The sequence below is a fragment of the Puma concolor genome, chromosome C1 (assembly GCF_028749965.1).
Source record: "Puma concolor isolate L17-30 chromosome C1, mPumCon1.1.hap2, whole genome shotgun sequence".
Lineage (NCBI taxonomy): Eukaryota > Metazoa > Chordata > Mammalia > Carnivora > Felidae > Puma > Puma concolor.
Window position 1 is genome coordinate 124,490,417 of NC_141674.1, and position 22,307 is coordinate 124,512,723.

Sequence of the window (22,307 nt, forward strand, 5' to 3'; positions counted from 1 at the left end):
AGGGCGGGGCCATGTGGAGCCTCGGCCACCTCCCTCGTCCTTCATTCTGCCCCAGCCACCCACGCCCGCTTCCCTCTTCTTCCACCACACCCTGCTTTACTTCTTCTATCTCCGCTCCTCCCCAGCGTCACGGAATAGTCTTCGAGCTCCGCGCCCTTGCAGCCTGTAGTACTCCGCTCCAAGCAGCCAAGTCACCTTGGAGACGCGCCCACGCGCGGTGGGCCGTCGCGCCGCCGTGACGTAACCTCAGCGCCGCCGCCATCGGGCTGGGGGGGCGGGGCGGAGGGGCAGTCTGGCCGGCTGGGGGCGTGGCCGGGGTCCAGCTTCGGGCCTCCGCGGCCATCGCTGCCTGAGCGGTCCCTTCCCCTCGCCCACTCCCGCCCTTCTGGGCCGAGTGGGGCTGGGTGGCGTCCGCAGCCTCGCCCCGAGGGACACCGCGGCTTCAGGTGCTGGGCCTCCAGCGCAGCGCAATGTCAGGCGCCGCGACAGCTCTGTGAGTCCGAGGCCGCGGCCGTGGCGCTGGGCGGCGGCGGGTCCGGGCCGAGGCCGCTCATGGTGCCGCCACGACACCATCGCGGGGCAGGAAGGCCAGGTAGGCAGGCAGGGGAGGGCCGCGAAATCAACCTGCGCCCAAACCGGCACCGAGTGTCCACGAACGGCCCCACCCCCAGCTGTTGGTGGCTGTCGGAGCGCCCTGGCCGAAATGGTACTGGTCTCCGAGGGGCGGCGTGAGGGGAAGGCTGACAGGGGCGTGTGAGCCTGGTGAGGAGTCAGGCACTAGTGGGAGCTGCTCGAGCGCCGCCTCCGGGCTTTTTCTCACTCCCTGAGGAGGCGTCACCGGCTTAACTTTTTTTTTTTTTTTTTTTTTTTTTCCCTCAAAGGAAGAGGATTCCCTTTAACAGCTGTTTCCTCACTCGTCTCGTGAATTTCTCTTTCGATCTAAAGAAAGTAGATGCGGTGACAGGCAGGGGTGGGTGCGGGAGCGTGGAGTATCCTCCCCTTCTACCACGTGAGGCGTTTGGAAACGTGCCCTCAAGACTCAAAACAAATCACTTCCTCTCAAATAATCAAACTCCCCTGCCAAGAGACAGGGGACCGAGAAGAAGACACTCAGAAACAGGCGCGAGTCTAGACCTTGCCCCCTGTGGATTCCTCTGTAGGGAGAGGCGAATGGAGTTGTGTATTTACGAAACTTGGAGGAGCTATTTACCAGTAGTTAACTATTGTTAAATACTGCCGTTTGTTGAATACTGGCCTTTTTTTTTTTTTTTTTCTGTACTGTGTACGTTTCTGAATATAATTTGAAGTATACAGTGAATACCATTAGAGGCTAGAGAATAGTGTCAATTGTATTTAACACACTTAGGTATTTTTCTTTTCATTTCTTCATTTTGAATTTTAAGAGTTAAAAAAGATGTGATGAACTTTATTTTGAGTCGTTGATGTTTTCGTAATCATCATTTTATGGTTGTTTTTAGGTGCGCTGAGTTCTTTACCTCCTTTTAGACTCAGATCTGCCAAGTTTTCAGGCATTGCTCTTGAAGATCTCAGAAAGGCCTTCAAAGTAAGGTAAATCCAACTTTTAATTTACCGTGTGACCTTCAAAATGAACCTTAGCTAACAAGTGATGTTTGTTTCTCTTACGCGAATTTCTCATTTTCTATGGTTATTTTTCGAAATCTTCTCTAATGGGATCTGTATTTTCTACAAAACAGACTGCAGATGGTGTGTGTATTTATCATGAACCGGATGAATTCCCAGAGCAGTGGTTTCACCCAGCGCAGGAGAATGGCTCTTGGGATTGTTATTCTCCTACTTGTTGATGTGATATGGGTCGCATCCTCAGAACTTACTTCGGTATGTAATTCTTGTGTAGGAATGATGTTGCATTCTAGTAATGCTGCTGTCAATCTGCAGTATCTCTAATCATTTCTATCTCTCGTGCTTACTTCAAGCAGTATTTTGGGGGCGCCTGGGTGGCTCAGTCAGTTGAGCATCCAACTTCGTCTCAGGTCATGATCTCACGGTTTGGGAGTTCCAGCCCCGCTTCCGGCTCTGTGCTGACATTTTGGAGCCTGGAGCCTGCTTCAGATTCGGGGTCACCCTCTTTCTCTGCCCCTGCCCTGCTCATGCTCTGTCTCTCCTTCAAAAATAAAATAAACATAAAAATATTTTTTTTAAAAAAGCAGTATTTTGAATGTTGAATTACTTATATTTTCTTTGATAAGTGAATTCGTGTCAATTCAAGTTGAAAGAAAAGATACTCTTTTTTGTATCGTAGAGTTTTCATCTGTCTTCTAGAGAGTTATTTACAAAAAATGAGACTATGTGCATGTTTTCTTAATATTTGAATATGTATCTGCTGTTTTCTAGTAAATTCAGGGTTTTTGCTGTTGTTTATAAATACTATTTTCTAGTGGAACAAGTATCTAGGATGCAAAACCATTTGTCACCATTTAGTGGATAGTAAGAATGCTTTTGGACAAATGAGTGAAAGTGATCAGAGTTTTCATTATTGTGCATATGCATGAGTGCATGCACAGTTATACATTTGCCAATTCAAACATTGTAAAATACGTGGTACACAGCGCATTCAGTTAAATTTTATTTTGCCTTTATCAGAGTACTCGTGATAGTAATGTGTTATTTTGAGTGCACAAAGTAGTTTTTCTTTCTAATTATATATGTAGTTATTTTTATTTGTTTAGTTAATCTCTATAAAAAGACATGCTTTTTATAAAGAAGTTTCACTTTCAGAAATTACTTTTCAACTTACATGTTGCAGTCTTAAGGCTAATATACAAAAGGAAACTAGCATTTATAAAATGAACTTAAATGTGAAAAAAAGCAGTTTGCTACTGCTGGTCATCTCACATCATAGCTAAGTAAATTATTGATATTGACATTGTAGCCAATGAATAAATAAATTTTTAGCTGTTTTGGAAGTAGGCTCTGGAATACAACAGCCATTTATTTTTCACTCTTCTATAACTTTTTTTTTTTTAGATTAACATTCTGTAGTTTAACCACAAAGAAATCTCTTTAATGTTGACAGGGAAATAAGCCTATCTTTAAAAATTTATTTTAGTTTTAAATAAATGGTTTTATTTTTATTTATCTGGTAATAAAATTTAGGACAGAAGAGGACCTGATCAAATTATAACTTAAGCAATTCCAATCTGTTGATAAGATAATATTTTATAATTTTGTTATCCAAGAGCATATATGGTGTGTCTAATTTTTCAGCCAAATATGCTCATTAAACTTTTGAGATATATTGTGCATTTCAACAAGAAAATCAATCTTTGTATTATAAAAATTTTCTAACATCTACAAAGTAGAGAGAATGGTATAATGGATCTTCATATACCTAACAACTATCAAATTTTGCCAATCTTCTCTTACCAACCTCCCAGACATGTTTTCCTGGACTATTTTAAAGCACATTCTAGCCACTTATCCTTTCACCTATAAATTTTTTCATATTCACCTCAAACTGAAAGGTCCTAATTTTTAAAAATATGATCACTCTGCCATTAACATATCTAACAAAATTATAATTTCTTAAAATCATCTGGTACCTGATCCATATTCAAATTGCTTTTAATTCACTTTTGTTCCTTAACTGTACTCCCCCACCCCTGCCTTTTTTAAAAATCATGCTATTAATTTGTCAGAAAAGCTGGATCATTTTTCCTATAGGATATATCACATTCTGGGTATCACAACAAGACTGCCATTAGCCTGGGTGACTCAGACAACAAACATTTATTTCTCACATCTGTGGCCTGGAGAGCTCAAGATCAAGGCACTGGCAGATGCAGTGTCTGGTGAGGATATGCTTCCTGGATCTTAGGTGGCAGTGTTCTCACTGTGTCCTCTCAAGGCAGAAAGGGCAGCATTCTGTGGTGTCTTTATAAGGCACTAATTCCATCCATGAGGCTTCTGTCCTTAGTTATCTCCAAAAGCCTCACCTCCAAATACCATCACATTAGGGGTTAGGATTTTAACATATGAACTTGGGGAAGACATACATATTCACTTCATAACACACATTCCAAATTTTGCTGATTGTTTCCTTGGGGTGTCATTTAACTTGCTCCTCCTTTTCGCTTACTTCCTGTAAAATGGTACTTAGGTTAAGCCTTGATTTGATTCAGGTTCAGTTTTTCGGGAAAAATACCTTGGTGGAACTGGGTACTTCCCGTGATAACACATGAGTCACAAATGGCTGCAAGTCTTACTTTGGGTGATGCCAACTTTGGCACTATAAAATTTCTTACCAACCTTTAGGTAGTAGTCAGTTATGCATATGATTATTCTCTTGATGGACTATTTCATTTAGGGGTTGTAAAATGATGATTTTTCTAAGGGTCATTACTTCTGCATTTATTAGCTGGAATTCTTTACGGAGAGCTTTCTGTAACTACTATGTGGTTATCCTGAAACATGTTTCATATAGGAAGGGTTGAATAAATCTTGATTCTTTTCTTTTGTTCATTTTAGAGTAATGTTGCTTAGCAACTTCCATTAGTAACCATAGAGTGTCATTATACATTCATGGATTTTTGTATATTTACTGTGTTTCAGACAATTGTAGTTACTCCGTTTTATGCTTAAACTGTCCTATCTTTGACCAGTGGGGGCCCCTTCAAATTGGCTCTACTGTCCTTTCAGTATGATCCTATTAATCTTTAACATCCTATTTGTTTTCTGGTGTAAGATGCCCCAGGCTCATCTGGTACTTTTCCTGCTCCATACTTGGATTTGGTCATTTCTTTAAGAACCCATGGTTTCTTTTAGTGCAGGATAATACAGATTACCATCAGGATTCTATAGGTGCCTACTCCTCCTGGGTCATTTTTTCCAGGCCTTTCAGTATACATAACTAGGAATATTTTTTTAGGAAACAAGAAAATCATGAGTTCTAAGTTAAATGAAGGTGACAGGTTTTATATAATTTCCTAACTATTAAACTTCATGCAGTTTTATTCATACACTATTCTGCTTTATTACCTTCCTTTATGCTGTTTCCTCTGGGCTATTATTCAGTCCCCCACACTCAGCTCAAGAATAGCTTCTCTTAGGAAACTTCCATAATCCTCAAAATGGTCTGTCTCCCTTTGGTAATTCCATGGTACCTGTATACCCCTATTGTGGTACTTAACACATTATGCTGTTCTTTTCATAAATATATGAAAAGAAAGGCTGTCTTATTTTTCCTTAGCCTTTAGCACAAGTACTCTTTCTTGCATAGTAGGTTTTTGATGCATGTTGAACAGAACATTTTTTTTGGAAGTTGTTGCTGTTTTGTTTGGGAATATTCTTTGTATATAAGCAAATACAATATTTAGAAATGAGTATAAAATATTTTCATAATCCTTTTTGATTTTCTGTTTCACTTGAACTTCTAGAGTTAAAAATCATGTAATAGGCTTATTTTATTAGAGATAAGTAATAAGGTTTAAAGTCATTTCATAGTTTCTGTAAATTTTTCCTCTACAGTATGTTTTTACTCAGTACAACAAGCCGTTCTTCAGCACCTTTGCAAAAACATCTATGTTTGTTCTATACCTTTTGGGCTTTATTATTTGGAAGCCATGGAGACAACAGTGTACAAGAGGATTTCGAGGAAAGCATGCTGCTTTTGTAAGTTTTAAATTTTTAGTGCTTGTTGGAGAGGGGATTTATTTTTTCAAAATGTAAAGTTAGTAGTGTCTCAAAGGACTGTCAAATTTCAAGTTGCTAAAATGAATGAAGATAACATAAGAGAAACCGACTTTTGTCCAAAATTTTAAATTCTTCTTCTAATCAACCTGGTATCAAAATATCTTATGAGAAATCAAAGGTGCATAATCACTTTCTTGCTGTTACCTCATAACATCCTTTGAGTTGTTAAAAATTATTGAGCTGGCCTAAGTCAATTAATGTGGAGATGAAGATGAAAGTGAGGAGTAAGAAGAATATCTGGAGTCTTTGGTCATTTGCACACGGGTTGAATAGCATCTAATTAGTGGTAAAGTTGATTGTAGAAATGAATTCAAGGTTTTATTTATTGAAATGAGAATAGCATATTTAGGCCATGTTTCAGATGTTTGGCTAACCAAATTACATTCTTTCATTGATAATCAGCACATAATGTGCTGATTCATAGAGTTGAGAGAAATGGCAGTTTATATAGTGATGTATCTTCCTTGTAGAAGTAGACACTGAATTTTTGAGAGTGAAGAATATTAAACTGCCTCTTACATTCTCTTCTTTTTCCCATCTCTCTCCTTTTCTCTTCTTTTAAAATTGTGATAGAATATGCATGACATCAGATTTACCATTTTAGCCCCTTTTCTCCCCACCCTTTTTTATTGTAGTTAGATATAGATGGCATAAAATTTACAATTTTAACCATTTTTAAATGTATAGTGGCATAGAGACACTTTGGTGGCTCAGCTGGTTGAACGTCCCACTTTGTCTTAGGTCATGATCTCACAGTTTGTGGATTCGAGCCCTGCATCAGGCTCATTGCTGTCAGCACGGAGTCTGCTTCAGATCCTCTGTTCCTGCTCTCTCTCTGCCCCTCCCCTCATTCTCTCTCTCTCTCTCTCTCTCTCTCCCCCCCCCAAAATAAATTAAAAAATAAAAATAAATGTATAGTGTCATATAATGAACATTTTAAATGCTTGCTGGCATTAAATATATTCTCTTTGCTGTGCAGCCATCACCACTATCCATCTCCAGAACTTCTTCATTATCCTGAACAGAAACTCTATCCATTAAATAATAACTAACTCCCATTCCCCACTCTTTCCAAATACTTTCTTTCTCTTTTATTTTTTTGGTGTGTATTATTTTTTGTGCATTAGACTAGTATTATTTATTGTCTTTTCTAATGAACACGTTCTATTTTTTACTTTGCAAAGGTAATGTACATTATAGAAATGTGTATACATTGTAGTATTACATGTAGGAATATGTTATGTGTATATAATACATGCACATTATTGAAAATTTAGAAAATACAGAGGGACAAAAAGAAGAAAATAAGTAATTCCAACATTCACAGAATAACCCCAGAGTATTTTGGCATATATCCTGCCATTCTTTTTCATGTATTTTCATTTTATATTTTATAAATTGGAATTGTACCATTATGTCCTGTTTTACAACTGGCTTTCTGTTCTTAGTGGTATATCATGAACAATAATGTAGTATTCCTAGAACATTTTTTAATGTTTTTTTTATAGTAGTGATGAATGTTTATTGTTGAAGACAAATTATGGTAATAAGAAGAACAAGAATAGTCTGTCCATAATCTCACCATTCTAACACCACTATATATATTTGATACTTTCTAGAGCTGTGTATTAATGTGCATATATTTAAAATTATAGTAGAAATAAGTTTAATATCATTGTCTAACCTGATTTTGCCTTCCATGTAACAATATATCATAAACACTTTTCCAGGCCAATAAATAAACATTTGTTATTATCTTTTCTATTTTGTTTAACTGTTCCTTGATAATTAGGTTGTTTTCACTTTCTCTTTTGATGTAAATAAATAGGAATATTTTTTATACACATCTGTAGTTATTTACTTAGGATAAATTTTGCAAAGCCTAATTGCTGGATAAAAACTAATGCCATTTTTCAGGCTTTTGCTTCTTACTGCTAAATTACTGTCTATATTTCATATCACTGTTAGCAATGCATGTGATTGAATCCTTACCAAACCCCAACATTTATTAATTTGACAGGTGAACAGTGATACTTTGTTTAATCTGCCTGCTTTTGGTAGCTTTTTCTTTTATTTGTTGTGTAATAGAATTCTTTTTGAGTTGTCTATATCTTGTTTATTTTTCTACATTGACTCCTTCTTATTGACTTATAAGAATTCTTTTAAGAGCCTGGGCTTTGGTGTTTGAATCTTGTTCTGTCATTTGCTTGTTGTTGACCTTGAGCAAGTTATTTAACTTCTTCAGACTTTAAGCAGAGATAATAGGGTAGCTGTGGGTATGAATAAAAGCATGCTTCTGCAGCACTAGCCCAGAGTTCTCCCAAGTGCAGTCCAGGCCCTGAGATCCATTTAGGGGGTTCTTGGTGTTAATACTGTTATCAGTGTAACACTAAGATGTTTTTTGTCTTTTTCACTAACCCACCTGTCCTTTTCCTGCCAATCTGAAATGTTATAATAGTATTGTGAAAAGGTTGTAAGTTTTGTATTTAGACTGACTTGAATTTTAATCCTGGCTCTGTCACTTAGATGAAATCTCTCAGCTTCAGTTTCTTCATCAGTAAAATGAAGTTGATAATACCTACCTTGCATGATTGAATACTTGGCATTAGCTGCTATTTTTATTAATAATTATACTCTTAAAGGTCTACTCTTGATTCTTGATTCTGTTCCTTTGAGCTGTGAATGACAGCAGCCTTACTTTATAACATGAGTTTAATCGTATTTTATGTCCCATTATCTGTAGTTTGCAGATGCTGAAGGGTACTTTGCTGCTTGCACAACAGATACAACTATGAATAGTTCTTTGGTAAGTGCTTTTTTTCTCATCAGAAGTGGAATGGGTGGAATTGAGCCATGACAGGAAGGACTAAAATAGCTTTATAGCACCACTATATTAAGATATAGATATATCTTAAAACTGGGTGCCTTCCATAAGAATTGTAACTTAGTACTTTGTTTCCTGGGACCTAGAAGTAAGCAATTCCACCTTCTAAAGAGGGAGGGGAAGAGTATATTGGTTATGGAGTGAAAATACTAAGGGACAGTCCTTTGTCCTTTGTTTCTTACTAACTTTGTCACTTTGTGTTCATTATTATTATTATCACTTAGAAACAAATATATTTGCTGGACACTGACAATATATAAGCAGATTATTTATTCCACAAATTTTTATACAAATTTTAAGAGCACTTAATATTTGTTAAGCACTTGTTCTAGGCTCTAGAGATATAGCTTATGTTCTAGTGTGTGAGAGTGTGTGTTTGGGGAGGGGGAAAGAGATAATAAGTGAACCAGTAAAGTAATTAACATATTCACTTATTTTAAGCATTTATAATCTAGTTGGAGAGAAAGTATGTAGAAATCTGGGTTTTTGTAGATCATTGTTAAGGCCTTTCTGTAAAATGTATTGGTCCAAATGTGGCATTCTATCTTATAAAAATTTTAATGTTACTCTAAAGTTTAACACCAGTTTATAAAGTACTAGTGTGGTGACTTTATTATTGTTTGCCTTTTAGAACTGTAGTTGTATGCAGGATAGGCTACCAGATGCTCTAAAGAATTTATGAAGCTTAGAGAAAATCTCATTTCTTTTGTCTGGGATCTTTAAAATCAGCAAGGTTAATATCAGTTGCCTCTATCAGCGTAGAAGGAAGACTTGAGGTGGCAGACTATTCTTATAACTACTCTTCTACTGATTTTTGCTGTTATCTGTGAGATGGATATGTCAAAATTTTCTAGACCAAATGCTGTAATGAAAAGTTTAGTGAATGAAGAGACTATGTCTTTTTTAAGATCCTGTTGCCTCTTCATTTACTGAATATTTTTCATTGGCAGAGTTCTATGCCAAGAGCTAAAGGGAAATTAAAACATTTTCTGTTAATTTAAGAAACAGCCTAGTTAAAGAATTGTGCCTTAAATATAGATCATTTAAAGAACATTTGTAAAAACAGAAGAATTCAGAACCATTTAAAAACATAGACCTTTAACGCATGGTTAGATAAACCTGGTAGTTCTGTTGTCTACCACTTGATTATTTTATATCTCGGCTTCTATAAAAGTATTTTTTTAATGTTTATTTATTTATTTTGTGAGTGAGAGGGGTGAGTGGGGTGGGGAGAGGCAGAGAGAGAGCTAGAGAGAGAGAATCCTAAGCAGGCTCAGCCTGGAGCCCAATTCGGTTTGATCCCACAACTGTGAGATTATGACCTGAGCTGAAATCAAGAATCAGATGCTCAACCACCTGAGCCACCCAGGTGCGCCAAGTTTTTTTAAATACCATTTTATGAGGTTGTTATGAGGACTAATGGGAAATATATGTTTAACTGCTCTGGACTTGGTGTCTAGTGCATTGCAGGAACTGATAAGTGGTAGCCATTTTTTTCTCTGTCCATTAAACCTGTAATAGTTTTAGGAATCTTAACCTTCAGTTGAATTTTAAGTAATAAGAGGAAATAATTTGGCAGATATTTACACATTATATACTTAATTATCTCTTTATTGTCTGCCTTCCCCTTTAACCTACATGATCATTGATGACAGAGACTTTGTCTTCTTTCACTTTTATAGCCCCGTGATCTATAACGGTTTCTGACATAGTAGAAATTTAGCATGTATTTGTTAAAAGAATACATGAAAAGGAATAGGAGATAATCTGTTAGCTTGAGAAAGGGGTCTGTTTTTATAACATTTAAAGGCTAAATATCATAATGTACCAATGCTGTTCCAATATATTTTGGAAAATTCTCTGTAAATATGGTGGTGAACAGCTGTGTTTTGAGCGGTATATATGACTATATACTCTCATCTTAAATTTTAGACAATATATCAACTATTATATTTGCTGTTTATATTTGTTTCTGTTTTTGTTACATTCTAGAGTGAACCTTTGTATGTTCCTGTGAAATTTCATGATATTCCAAGTGAAAAACCTGAGAACACAAACATTGATACTGAAAAAAGTAAGCAAAATTTAGAATTTTATAACTTAGAAATGGGAAGAAATTTTAGTTTCATTTAAACCATCCCCAAACTTAGTGATTTTGTGGGTTAACTAGGATCACCTGGCATTTCTTCTTTTCCATGTGGTGTTGGCTTGGCCTGTAGTCTTCCAGAAGTTTTGTCTAGAAGGTTTTATTAATTCAGCTAGAAATAATTTGAAAATATCAGAAATCTGTATGGTTTTATTATATATATATTTTCAAATGGACAGTGTCCTCTTCAGCCATGCCACTAAACACCCCTAATAGCAAATTATGAGTTTCTTGTATCTGTGAATGGTGCAAAGAATGTCAGCTTCAGTGTAAGACAGTGTTTATCCATAATACTCTCTTGCAAAGAGTGAACCTCTAGAGGAGTGTTCCGCATGCTTGACCAGGAAAATAATTCTCGTAAATTGGGTATCTATGAGGAAAAATCCAAGTAAAGTTACACAATAAATGCTAAAATAATAACCATACTATAATCCTGGCCAGGCAATATATGTACATAATTGCAGAACCCTTGTTTGAATATTTGGTCTCATTTTAAAGCCTTTAAAACATTTTTATAGATGAAAACCATTTTCCTGTTAACCCTTTGAGCAGAGCTGCTCCAGTTAATAATATAACTGCTTTTCTTTGCTGTCCAAGTCTGATCATATATGGATTAAAGGATACACATTTATCAGTAAATTAAAATTTATGGGTTTTGTTGGATGTGAGGGGAGACATTTAATGATTTTGTATTATACTTTTCCTTTTAAGCTCCCAAAAAGTCTCGTGTAAGGTTCAGTAATATCATGGAGATTCGACAGCTTCCATCAAGCCATGCATTGGAAGCCAAGCTGTCTCGCATGTCACATCCTACTGTGAAAGAACAAGAATCCTTACTCAAAACTGTAGGGAAACTTACTGCAACTCAAGTAGCAAAAATTAGCTTTTTTTTTTGCTTTGTGGTAGGTCTTCTCTTTATTATATGTTTAGAACTTGAATTTTAAGACCGTGTACATACCAACAGTTGCTATTTAAGTGTAATACTGTTAGTTTGCTTAATCGTGACTTTAAACTCAGCTATCTGGCATCATTGGGGAATTTGAGGATCAGAGTCAATAATTGCTTGCCATACCTCAGAGAATTCGGTAATTACTATAACATTATAGCTACTTCTGTATATATTTGGAATTTGACATTGCTTCAGGGTCAGAATAATTAATAGTTATTTTATACTATGATGTATACAAGGGCTAATAAATACCCAGAGAAGAGTTTACTGTATGCATTGATTTTGTCAAAAAAGTGGTTTGGTGGTTGTATAATAAATTCATGTAAATGTGGTCAAATATTTTAGCAACTACTCATAGTAAACATTTCTACAGAATTTTTTGTAGTATTGTTGATAGCTTCTTTATTAATATAGAAACTGAAAAATGTGCTTAAGATTTCATGATAGAACAATCGTGTAGCAAATACTCTTTATGAATAAGCTGGGATTACTTGTCTGAGTTAGTGAAAACTCTGGAGTTTAGAATTTAATAATGAATTTCATTGCTCTTTGCTGTGTATGTCATTGGAAGCAGCCTAATCCAAGGTTCTTTAGTATGAGCCTATAAGATTTAAATTTATATTGAACTTTTTTAAACACTAGATAATGCATGCTAATGTCAATATCATTAGCCTGATTATAAGATTTTTTTACTTCCCAGTTTTGCCTCATTGCGTAGCCCACTTTTTTCTGTCCTCTTCCTGGATAACATCTAGTTGAGTGTTACTTTGATTAATATATTCAGCAGTGCAAATCAGAAAATCTTTGTGAGTTATGATAATTACATATATACTAAAAAGCTCATACATTTGGATTATGCTGTTAATATGAATTTCCAAATGTTTGCTTATTTTAAAAGAATGTAAGGCTCATACATTTGGATTATGTTGTTAATATGGATTTCCAAATGTTTGCTTATTTTAAAAGAATGTAAGGTAAGACTAAGATTTATTAATTATATGTTACCTAATTTTCAAATGAGACTTGAGGTGGAGAATAATAAAAGCATCTATATAGTAAAAGTTAAACCTGGGTGGCTCAGTTGGTTAAATGTCCAACTCTTGATTTTGCCTCAGGTCACTGTCTCACACTTCATGAGACTGGGCCTCACACTGGGCTCTGTGCTGACATCATGGAGCCTGCTTGGGATTCTCTCTCTCTGTCTCTCTGCCCCTCCCTTGCTCATGGTCTCTCTCAGAATAAATATATACACTTTAAAAAAAAAGAGGGAAAGATAAGAGCCAGATTAAATGGGTAGTGTGTGTGTGTATGTGTGTGTGTGTGTGTGTCTGTTTAGGGGGGGAGCTGGTTGTGGAATAGGATGATTATATCAGGAACTTCAATTTAAAGGAAGAAAGCTACTTCAAATGAGCACACAGTTTATCCCTAGGCAAATTGGTAAAAGGAAAGGCAAACAGGAAAACCTCATGAATTACACAACTTATTGCCTATTAAAAAGAAATACTGTATTTCCCTTCTTTGGATAAAGCAATTTTCCAACTCATGACTCTGAGAGAATGTATTACATAGATTAAATACATTACATAGGTACTATTCCATGTAGCAGGTTTATATACAGATAGATATGTGCATATAAAAAGCCTTTTAAAAATTGTGATGAAATATATGTGCTATACATTTGCCATTTTAACCTTTTTTTTTCATTTTAACCATTTTTAAGTGTATATAGCTTTAGTGGCATTAAGTACGTTCACATCGTTGTACAACCACCACCATCTATCAACAGAACATTTTTCATTGTGTAAAACTGAAATTCTATATCCATTAAATAAGTCCCCTTTATTATCTTCCCCAGCCTCTGACAACCACCATTCTACTTTCTGTCACTATGAATTTGACCACTCTTAAGTACCTTGTATGAATGGAATCATATACTGTTTTTGCTTTTATGACTGGCTTACCTCAGCATAAAGTCTTCAAGGTTCATCCTCATAGCATGTGTCAGAACTTTCTTCCTTTTAATTTTTTTTTTTAAGTTTATTTGTTTTGAGAGAGAGAATGCACACATGCCTGGGGGAAGGGCAGAGAGAGAAGGGCAGAGAGAGGATCCCAAGCAGGCCTCCACACTGTCAGTGTGGAGCCCAAGGCAGAGTTTGAACTCAGGAACCATGAAATCATCACCTGAGCCGAAATCAAGAGTTGGATGCTTTAACTGACTGAGCCACCCAGGTACCCCAAAACATTCTTCCTTTTAAAGGATGAATACTATTTCATTGTATGGATATACCATGTTTTGTTTATTTATCCGTTGATCTGCATTTGGGTGGTTTCCACTTTTGGTAGTCTTTAAAATAGAATAGAATAGAATAGAATAGAATAGAATAGAATAGAATAGAATAGAATAGAATAGGGGCGCCTGGGTGGCGCAGTCGGTTAAGCGTCCGACTTCAGCCAGGTCACGATCTCGCGGTCCGTGAGTTCGAGCCCCACATCGGGCCCTGGGCTGATGGCTCAGAGCCTGGAGCCTGCTTCCGATTCTGTGTCTCCCTCTCTCTCTGCCCCTCCCCCGTTCATGCTCTGTCTCTCTCTGTCCCAAAAATAAATAAAAAACGTTGAAAAAAAAAAATTAAAAAAAAAAAAAAAGAATAGAATAGAATAGAATAAAACCTAAATAAGTTACAAGCCTAAAAAGCTATGTTAGTATTTAGTAAAGACATTTCTATAGAAAGAATAATAAAGCTTTTTGGAAACCTTATTTAAGAGAGTGATAAGCTTTGATAAGGTTTAGAGCAGTGCTATTCAATACAAATATAATATGAGCCTGAAATGTGGTTGTCCTATGTATTTTTGAATTTTCTACAATTAGAAAAAATTAAAAAAAAATTAAAATGTTTATTTATTTTTGAGAGAGAGAAAGAGAGAGACAGACAGACAAAGCATGAGCTGGGGAGGGGCAGAGAGAGAGGGAGACACAGAATCCGAAGCAGGCTCCAGGCTGTCACCTGTTAGCACAGAGCCCAATGTGGGGCTTGAACCTACAAACCCTGAGATCATGACGTGAGCTGAAGTTGGATGCTTAACTGACTGAGCCACCCAGGCACCCCCCAAATTTTTTAAATGATATTTTAAAAATTTTTAAAAGAGAAATCAAGTTAAGAGAAACAAGTAAAGTTAATTTTAATACTATATTTTTATTTAATGCACCATGTATAAAATATTTTAACATGTTATTAGTGTAAGATTGAGATAGTTTATATTCTTTTTCTGTACTAAAATCTTCTAAGCATTTCAATTTCATTTAAATTTCTATTTTTATTTAAGTTTCTATTTCTTTTCAACTTCAGTTTTTCAGTTTTAGTTGCAAAACATTTCAGTTCAGGCTAGCTACTTTTCAGTTCCTCAGTAGCTACATGTGGCTAGTGGCTAATGTACAGTGCAGGACAGAAGGAGTTAGTGATTACTGTATTTGCCAGTCCACCTTGAATGTCTTTTGTCTCATGAGGACTTGTGGTGTTTTAATTTTTCTCTGTAGGATATAATTTGGGTCATATAGTACTTATCTAGAGTACCTTTTATGATAATTTTAAAATAACTTATCACTCATGAAATAATGAAATATATGACTTATTTGTGATAGATTATTTTATTAGTAAGTGGTTGTCCTCAACTCTGGAATAATAAAGTGAAACACTGTAAGGTTAATTTTTATTGGAGGGTAATTGAGATGAATCTTCTTTTGTGATAAGAGTGCGTTGGGTTTGAAAGCCAGAGAATGGGGAGAGGTGAAGAATAGGAAGGTCTTTCTAGAAAGAGTTTATTTATAACTCATGATGAATTCTTAGGAGTTTGAATGGCTGCTACCTAAGCGATCTGTTTTTATTTCTGTATCTTGTATTAGCAGAGACAGTGAGATTGTCTGGAAAATGAGTATTTATGTGTTAAAGTGGTAAGGAAAGTGGGTCCAGAAAGCTCATGATCACCCTGTAAGTTTTATCGGTTCTTGCAGACAGATCTCCAAAAGATACTTAAGAGTAGAATCTTACTTTTCTAGCACTTGAACCACAAGCAGATTGTGGCTTTTATTGCCATATATGTTTGATACTGTTCATCTTAGCAATTGTTAGCTCATTTTCTCATTTAGAAAGTCAAGTGAAATTATCTAGGGAGTCAGAGAACTACAGATGGTGTCAGAATCACTTTGCTATAGTTTGGCTTTCACTTTGAGTACAGTGTAGACTACATGAATCTACTAGACTCAGCTATCTGCTGCCTTCTAGCAGTGGTCTAAGATATGCCTTTGTTGCTTCGCTGAAATGTGTATGCTAATAATTGTAGTACTCACGTAACTAAAAGTTCTGAGAGAGATCAAGAGGTGTACCTTTCTTAAGAGGACATTCGTTCTTCAGTGGAATATGAATGTCTAAGTAACAGTGATGCCAAAAACAGAGAGGAGTTAATTGACTTTGATCCAGCAGTCTGCTTCTTAGTATATATATGCACTCATGCACATATGTACCCGGAGGCATGCACTAGAATGTTCATAGTATCATTGTTTGAAATAGTCAAAAAATATCCATTAACAGAAAAATGAATGAGTTGTGATAATAGGCATTAGGATATCTAATAGCAGTAAAAATAAATGAATTTTGGAACACCTGCCCCCAACACACACATCAGGCTTCATCAAAAATAAGTCTTACTTCTTATTCCTTAAATTAGGCACAGTATTGAGGATATAAGAATATCCTAGCCTGGATGAGCCTAAGAGAAGAAAAAAAAAAAAAATCCTCAAACTGGAAAACTTCCTTAAATTATATCCAGTTATGAGAACTCTTTGTATTGTGTCTCCAAACTGAGTATCAGAGAAATAATCATAATTAGCTAGCAAATTCACATTTTTTATTGGACTTTTTTAGATTTCCAAAATGAATGTCTTTTTATCTATCAGTCTACCTAGTTGGTAGCTACCTTGATCCATCCCCATAGGCATCATCTCGTTGAGTAGATTTCTCATCATGCTATATTTATCTGTACATATTTTAATATTGGAGAATTTCCCCAAATTCAAATTTGATTTAGATAAACTTTAATAGAATGCTAGAAGTGTTTGGATAAAGCAAATTTTAAAGTTGATACTCAGTTTTACCCTCATTAAAAAAAAAACTTGAATACTAATTTTAATGAGCTATTGTTAATTTCTTAAGGGAAATTGAATAGCAACGATCTTAGATCTAATTGTAAATGCCCTCTTTTTTGAGCTTGTGATTTTTCAATAGAAAGCAACTTTTTAAAAGCTCTTATGATAAAATATTTAGGGGGAGAAAAAAAAAGGAGGGTCCTATAAACTGTGACAGATGTAAGCATGTCATTCAATTGGGTTCACTTTGTTTTCTTTGTCTTTAGTGGTTTCTGGCAAATTTGTCATATCAAGAAGCACTTTCGGACACACAGGTTGCTATAGTTAATATCTTGTCCTCAACCTCTGGTAAGAAATTTGTCTTCAAAATTTACATTATAACTTGAAACCTTTTTCTGTTATATGTGTATGTACATATACACACATTTTTATCTTATTACAAATTACATTCATTCTAATAATGTACATTAGTGTGTTGTAACTACATAAATGTTTGTAGTTTTATGCTGTGGCCTTGTACTGTTTACATTCCTTCGACTATGTTATGGCATTTTTTATATAACAACATATTAAAGTTTGATGGGCTGTTTTTTTGTATTGTGGTTGTCATTCCTTTCACATATTCTTTCTGAAGATCTTTTTCTGGACCCTTTGGCTAAATGTAATTGCTTTTTTCAGAACCATAATTTACCCAATGAAAGATGTTTTATTTTAAAAATTGAATCACCTTCCAAATCTGGGAGAGAAAAAGTATTTTTGAAGCTGTAAAAATAACTTGAGCACACATGCTTGATTATGATGAGGTCATAATGTTACTCTGAATGCTCAATTTAACTCTTATTAGTTTAAAATAAGTAGGGTTATACTTAATCTGTATTGTTGAAATAAACATGATTTAGTTTAAAGGCTGCTTTCCACAGTATTAAAGCTGATGTATCTTTTTTCCCTGCAGGACTTTTTACCTTAATTCTTGCTGCAGTGTTTCCAAGTAACAGTGGAGATAGATTTACTCTTTCTAAACTACTAGCTGTAATTTTAAGGTAAGAATGTACCATAATAGCTAGTTAATTCTGCTTAAAAATATAATGTTTAAAATTTTTCTGTTAGTGACATAGGATAGTTTATATTATACTATGGCAAAGCAAGATGAGGATGAAAGAAGGGTTTATGTGGATATCATGCTATGCAGCCTTGGATCGGGTCCTTCTTTAGTTTTCTAAATGGTCCTGGGGAGAGTTAACTGGAGGGAGGGACCCCAAAGCAGCTTTGGTTCCCATTCAAGTGAGGACAGACAGTATACTACTGTGTATTGTACTGATGTTTACATTTAACTTAATGTGGCACCTTAATCCTCATCACCTCCCAAGTTCCTGTTTCCTTCTCCTAAAACAAGTTCCTCTTTCTGTTTTGGTTTTGGGTTTTATATCTCCTAGTAATCAAACGTGCAGTCTTCTCTGATTATTTCATCCTCACATGATCTTTCAGTTGTTTTCTGTATAAACCATCTGGCAGTTTTGAATTAGTGTGTAACATCAGTATTGTCAATAACTGTATTTAAATCTTTTATGTAACTTTGTGTATGTTTGTCTTGTCTTTTCTATGGGTTATAAACCTTTAAAGGCCAGAGCCTTGTTTGCTGCTTATTTGTGCCGCCTGCAGTGTAGCGTAGGGCTTTGCTTACTGACAGTACTCAACAAAGATGTATTGGTTTCATAAAGCTGTTGTCTTTATGAGAAAAAATCAGAAATCAGAGAAGAAAGTTGAATGATTTAATGAAGAGTGTTTCTTAGCTGTCAGAGCTGGGTTTGAGTCAGAGCTTTGTTCTTTTTTCCTGTCAGTTTCCTTAAGCTCTCTGAGATAGTTTCCTAGGTGAGAACATGATGATCGTATTAGCCTTGTTTGAAAGTTTGGAGCCAGTGTATATAAAAAGCAATTATCACAGGGACTGAGGTACTTGGTAGTCACATACGTGGTAGCTCTTATTACGGTGTGTTTTTCTCTTTTAGCCATAACCATGGTAGTTTTCAGGGGTAGGCCGGTTGACCCAACTAATTTATTATTTAGATGTTATGCCCACTAGAAGTTTATTATTTTGCATGTATGATTAGCTAATGTTTTAGCTAAACCTATTCTTGTGTTAGGGGAATACAATATATTTGTATTGGGGAAGTAAATGAAGTTTAATTCGGTTGAATTTTTTTGTCAATTTATAATTAATCGTTCAAATATTTAAGTATGGTTTTATTGTTAATTTAGGTTTTACCAATAGGCAGCATTTGTGCTATCGCTAGGTTTGTATGGGTATACTGTATGCATATCTTCAAAAACAAGTTTGGAAGAGGCTGAAAAGTTGGTTACTTCTTAACCAAAAGCAGTAGGTAGCATAGGAGGTAAGAATACTTACCTAGAAGCAGGCTACCGATAGATTCAGTCCCATCTGTGTGATTTTGGTCAAGTTACTTCATATGTTTGTGTGTGAGTTTTCTCATGTGTAAAATGGTAATGGTAACAACAGTAATACCTTTATTATAAAGTAATTTGTACATTTTGCAAGAATTAAATGATTTGAATACAAGTATAGCATTTACACTGTCCTGTTATCATTGCTAAATATTATTAATTAAATCACTAAGTTCTTTGACAGTTTAAGTTTTGCTCAGTTTTGAGCATAGTCTTGATTACTTGTAAATAATTTTTATCTTCATTACTAGCCCTTTTAAGGAATGTATTATTTTGCTTATTAGTAATGCTCTTATTCTCACAGCATTGGAGGTGTTGTGCTGGTTAATTTGTCAGGGTCTGAAAAATCTGCTGGAAGAGATACAATAGGTAAGTAAGTACTTGACTTTGCATTCTTTCTGTTACAGTATACAAGACAGTTTGTACATATCAGTGTTTATGTCCTTGTGTGCATGTATGTGCATGTGCACACACACACACACACACAGAGGGTGGGCACTAATGGGGCCTTTTTTTTTTTTAACGTTTTTTTGGAAATCATGTAAAAAAATTAGAAAATAGTTAATAGAATTCTCATATAGCCATCACTCAGATTCTCCGCTGTGTACATAGCTTCAGTATAGTTACAAAAATCAGGAATTAACATTGATTATAATTTAGTTAATTTGCATATCCTTTTCATATTTCACCATGTTTCCCATGAATGTTCTTTTTCTGGTCCAGCATCACTTGTTGCACTTAGTTGTCATGTCTCCTTAGTTTCCTTTAATCTAGAACTGTACCTCAGTCTTTTTTTTTTTTTTCTTTTATAACCTTAACACTTTGAAAGGATACTGTCCAGTTGTTTTGTGGTATGTTCCTCACTCTTGGTTTGTCTGATACTTCCTTATGGTTAAATTTATGTTGTGTATTTTTGATTAAAATGCCATGGAAGTGATATTGGAAGTGTCCTGATCAGTAAATCATATTAGAAGGCACATGGTGTTGTCCCATTAGTAGTGACTAATTTTTAAGGTAGTGCCTGCCAGGATGCTCCAGTGTCAAGTTACTAACTTTTTTCTTTGCAACTAGTAAGCATCTTGTAGGGAGATACTTTAAGACTACGCACATACCATGTTTCTATTATACTTGCACCCACTAATTTTGTGGTTCACTCATGATTCTTGCCTGAAACATTTAGTGCTATGGTGAACACTCAGTTTTGATCTATTGTTTAGACTGAACAAAAACAAAGATAGTAGAACCCAGTTTTATGGCTTCCTTCTGGATACTTTGTTTAGATATTTGAAATTCATTGAATGGAACACTGCTTTCTAAGCTATCCCTGGTTATTGCCCAGGCATAGTTCATGCCTTGAACTGCTTATGTCTTTCTCACCCTTGAACTGATAGCTGTGCCTTGAACTGTATCATTTCTCACCCACAGCAGCTTTGTATATGTAAAACGATATATGTATTTGTTGTGTATGCGTGAGGTTTTATTGATAGACTTTTTTTGCTTTCTTAAAAAAGTTAAATTTTTAAAAAATAGATTCAATAAAACATTGGAATTTGGGATAATTAATTGAAGTATTAAATGTGGTCGCTTGGCAGACAGCACATTAATTTAGCTGTTTTTAAAACTTACTTAAATGTCTTTGAGAATGAGTTAATATTAAAGAGAATCAGCATTTATTATGCCCGTACTATACGCCATGTATTAGATATTTTAGAAAACATTAAAAAGTATGTTTGTACTTTTCAAGTTCTTGACTTTAATCATTACCTAGACTTACAAAATAAAAACACTAGAGAATAAAATAATATTACATTTAACCATGTAAATATTAAATTGTCTAAAATAGAAGACCAAGAGGATGGAAATTCAGTGGAGTAGGAGGAGGATGCTTTGTGGCAGAGGTGGGACTTGAACAGGGCCTTGAAAATGGTAGTACAATATATACTAAAGATGATACATGACAGTGGGGAGGACTGTATAAGCAATGGCTTAACCATTATTACACCAGACAGTGTCAGGTGTCAAACTGAAGTAGCATTTCAAAATTAAAAAAACAAATAGTTACTTCCATGGTTTTAACATTATGTGTGTTTGTATAGATCATTGGATGTTTGCACATGCATTTGTTCACTCTTTAAACTGCTTCCTGAACTCCTGGAGGACATGGAGGGGGTGGGCTGTAGTTTATCTTTTCATATTTGTGTACTTCTTGAAATAGTATCTGACATCGTATTAGATTTTAAATAAGTGTGTGTTGAATGAATTAATGAAAAATGCGTGAACTCATTATGTTGATTTTTACAGGTTCCATTTGGTCTCTTGTTGGAGCCATGCTCTATGCTGTCTATATTGTTATGATTAAGAGAAAAGTAGACAGAGAAGATAAGTTGGATATTCCAATGTTCTTTGGTAAGAATATGTTTAACCTGTGAGGCTATTTACTCTGAATGATTAGCTTAGGGTTTTGTTCTAGAGGGAATAAGGAAGCCTTTCTCTTTTCCTCCATATGATTCTTTAAAACTGTCAGATTTTAAGGCTCTTGAAGTCCAGTCTCAGTGTTTTTCTCATACCTTGTCCTGCATAACTGTGTACCTCTGACAGAAGGCCAGTTTCCTCAGTGTGAAGTAAAGAAAGAAATTCTTCCTAATGCCTTCTTTGCATTCATGTTTCAGCCTGTGAATCAGATATTTCCCTCATTGATAGGAAAGAATTATGCTATTATAAGCATGTGAGAGTATACCTGTTGTATTACACATTTTACCATTTTTGACTTTTTAGAAGCAAAGAAGACTATTCTAGTCTATGTACTTTTCATTAAAACTCATGGGACACTTAAAGGCTTTCCATCTGCTCTTTAAGATATAGGCTCTTTTATGACATAGATTTTTCAAATTACCAAAATGTAGTTTCTGGCATCAGTTCTTAATTTTTGTAAATAAAATACTGAATATGAGAACTTATAAGTTCTCATTTGCCTGATATCAGCTGAGTAAAATAGTTGTGT

General features: G+C 35.4%; 1 protein-coding gene across 1 annotated transcript in view; it reads left to right on the top strand.

The window, feature by feature from the left end:
* The first annotated feature begins 290 nt into the window (after positions 1-290).
* The window catches only part of SLC35F5 (solute carrier family 35 member F5), a 37,550-nt gene continuing 15,533 nt past the window's right edge, over positions 291-22,307 (top strand). Inside the window, exons 1-11 of the mRNA XM_025934203.2 lie at positions 291-592; positions 1,479-1,569; positions 1,716-1,857; positions 5,506-5,649; positions 8,474-8,536; positions 10,607-10,688; positions 11,472-11,662; positions 17,113-17,194; positions 17,799-17,886; positions 19,611-19,675; positions 21,608-21,712. Of these exons, the coding sequence (XP_025789988.2) occupies positions 553-592; positions 1,479-1,569; positions 1,716-1,857; positions 5,506-5,649; positions 8,474-8,536; positions 10,607-10,688; positions 11,472-11,662; positions 17,113-17,194; positions 17,799-17,886; positions 19,611-19,675; positions 21,608-21,712 (1,093 nt within the window). The 5' untranslated portion in view covers positions 291-552. The remainder of the gene's footprint in view (positions 593-1,478; positions 1,570-1,715; positions 1,858-5,505; positions 5,650-8,473; positions 8,537-10,606; positions 10,689-11,471; positions 11,663-17,112; positions 17,195-17,798; positions 17,887-19,610; positions 19,676-21,607; positions 21,713-22,307) is intronic.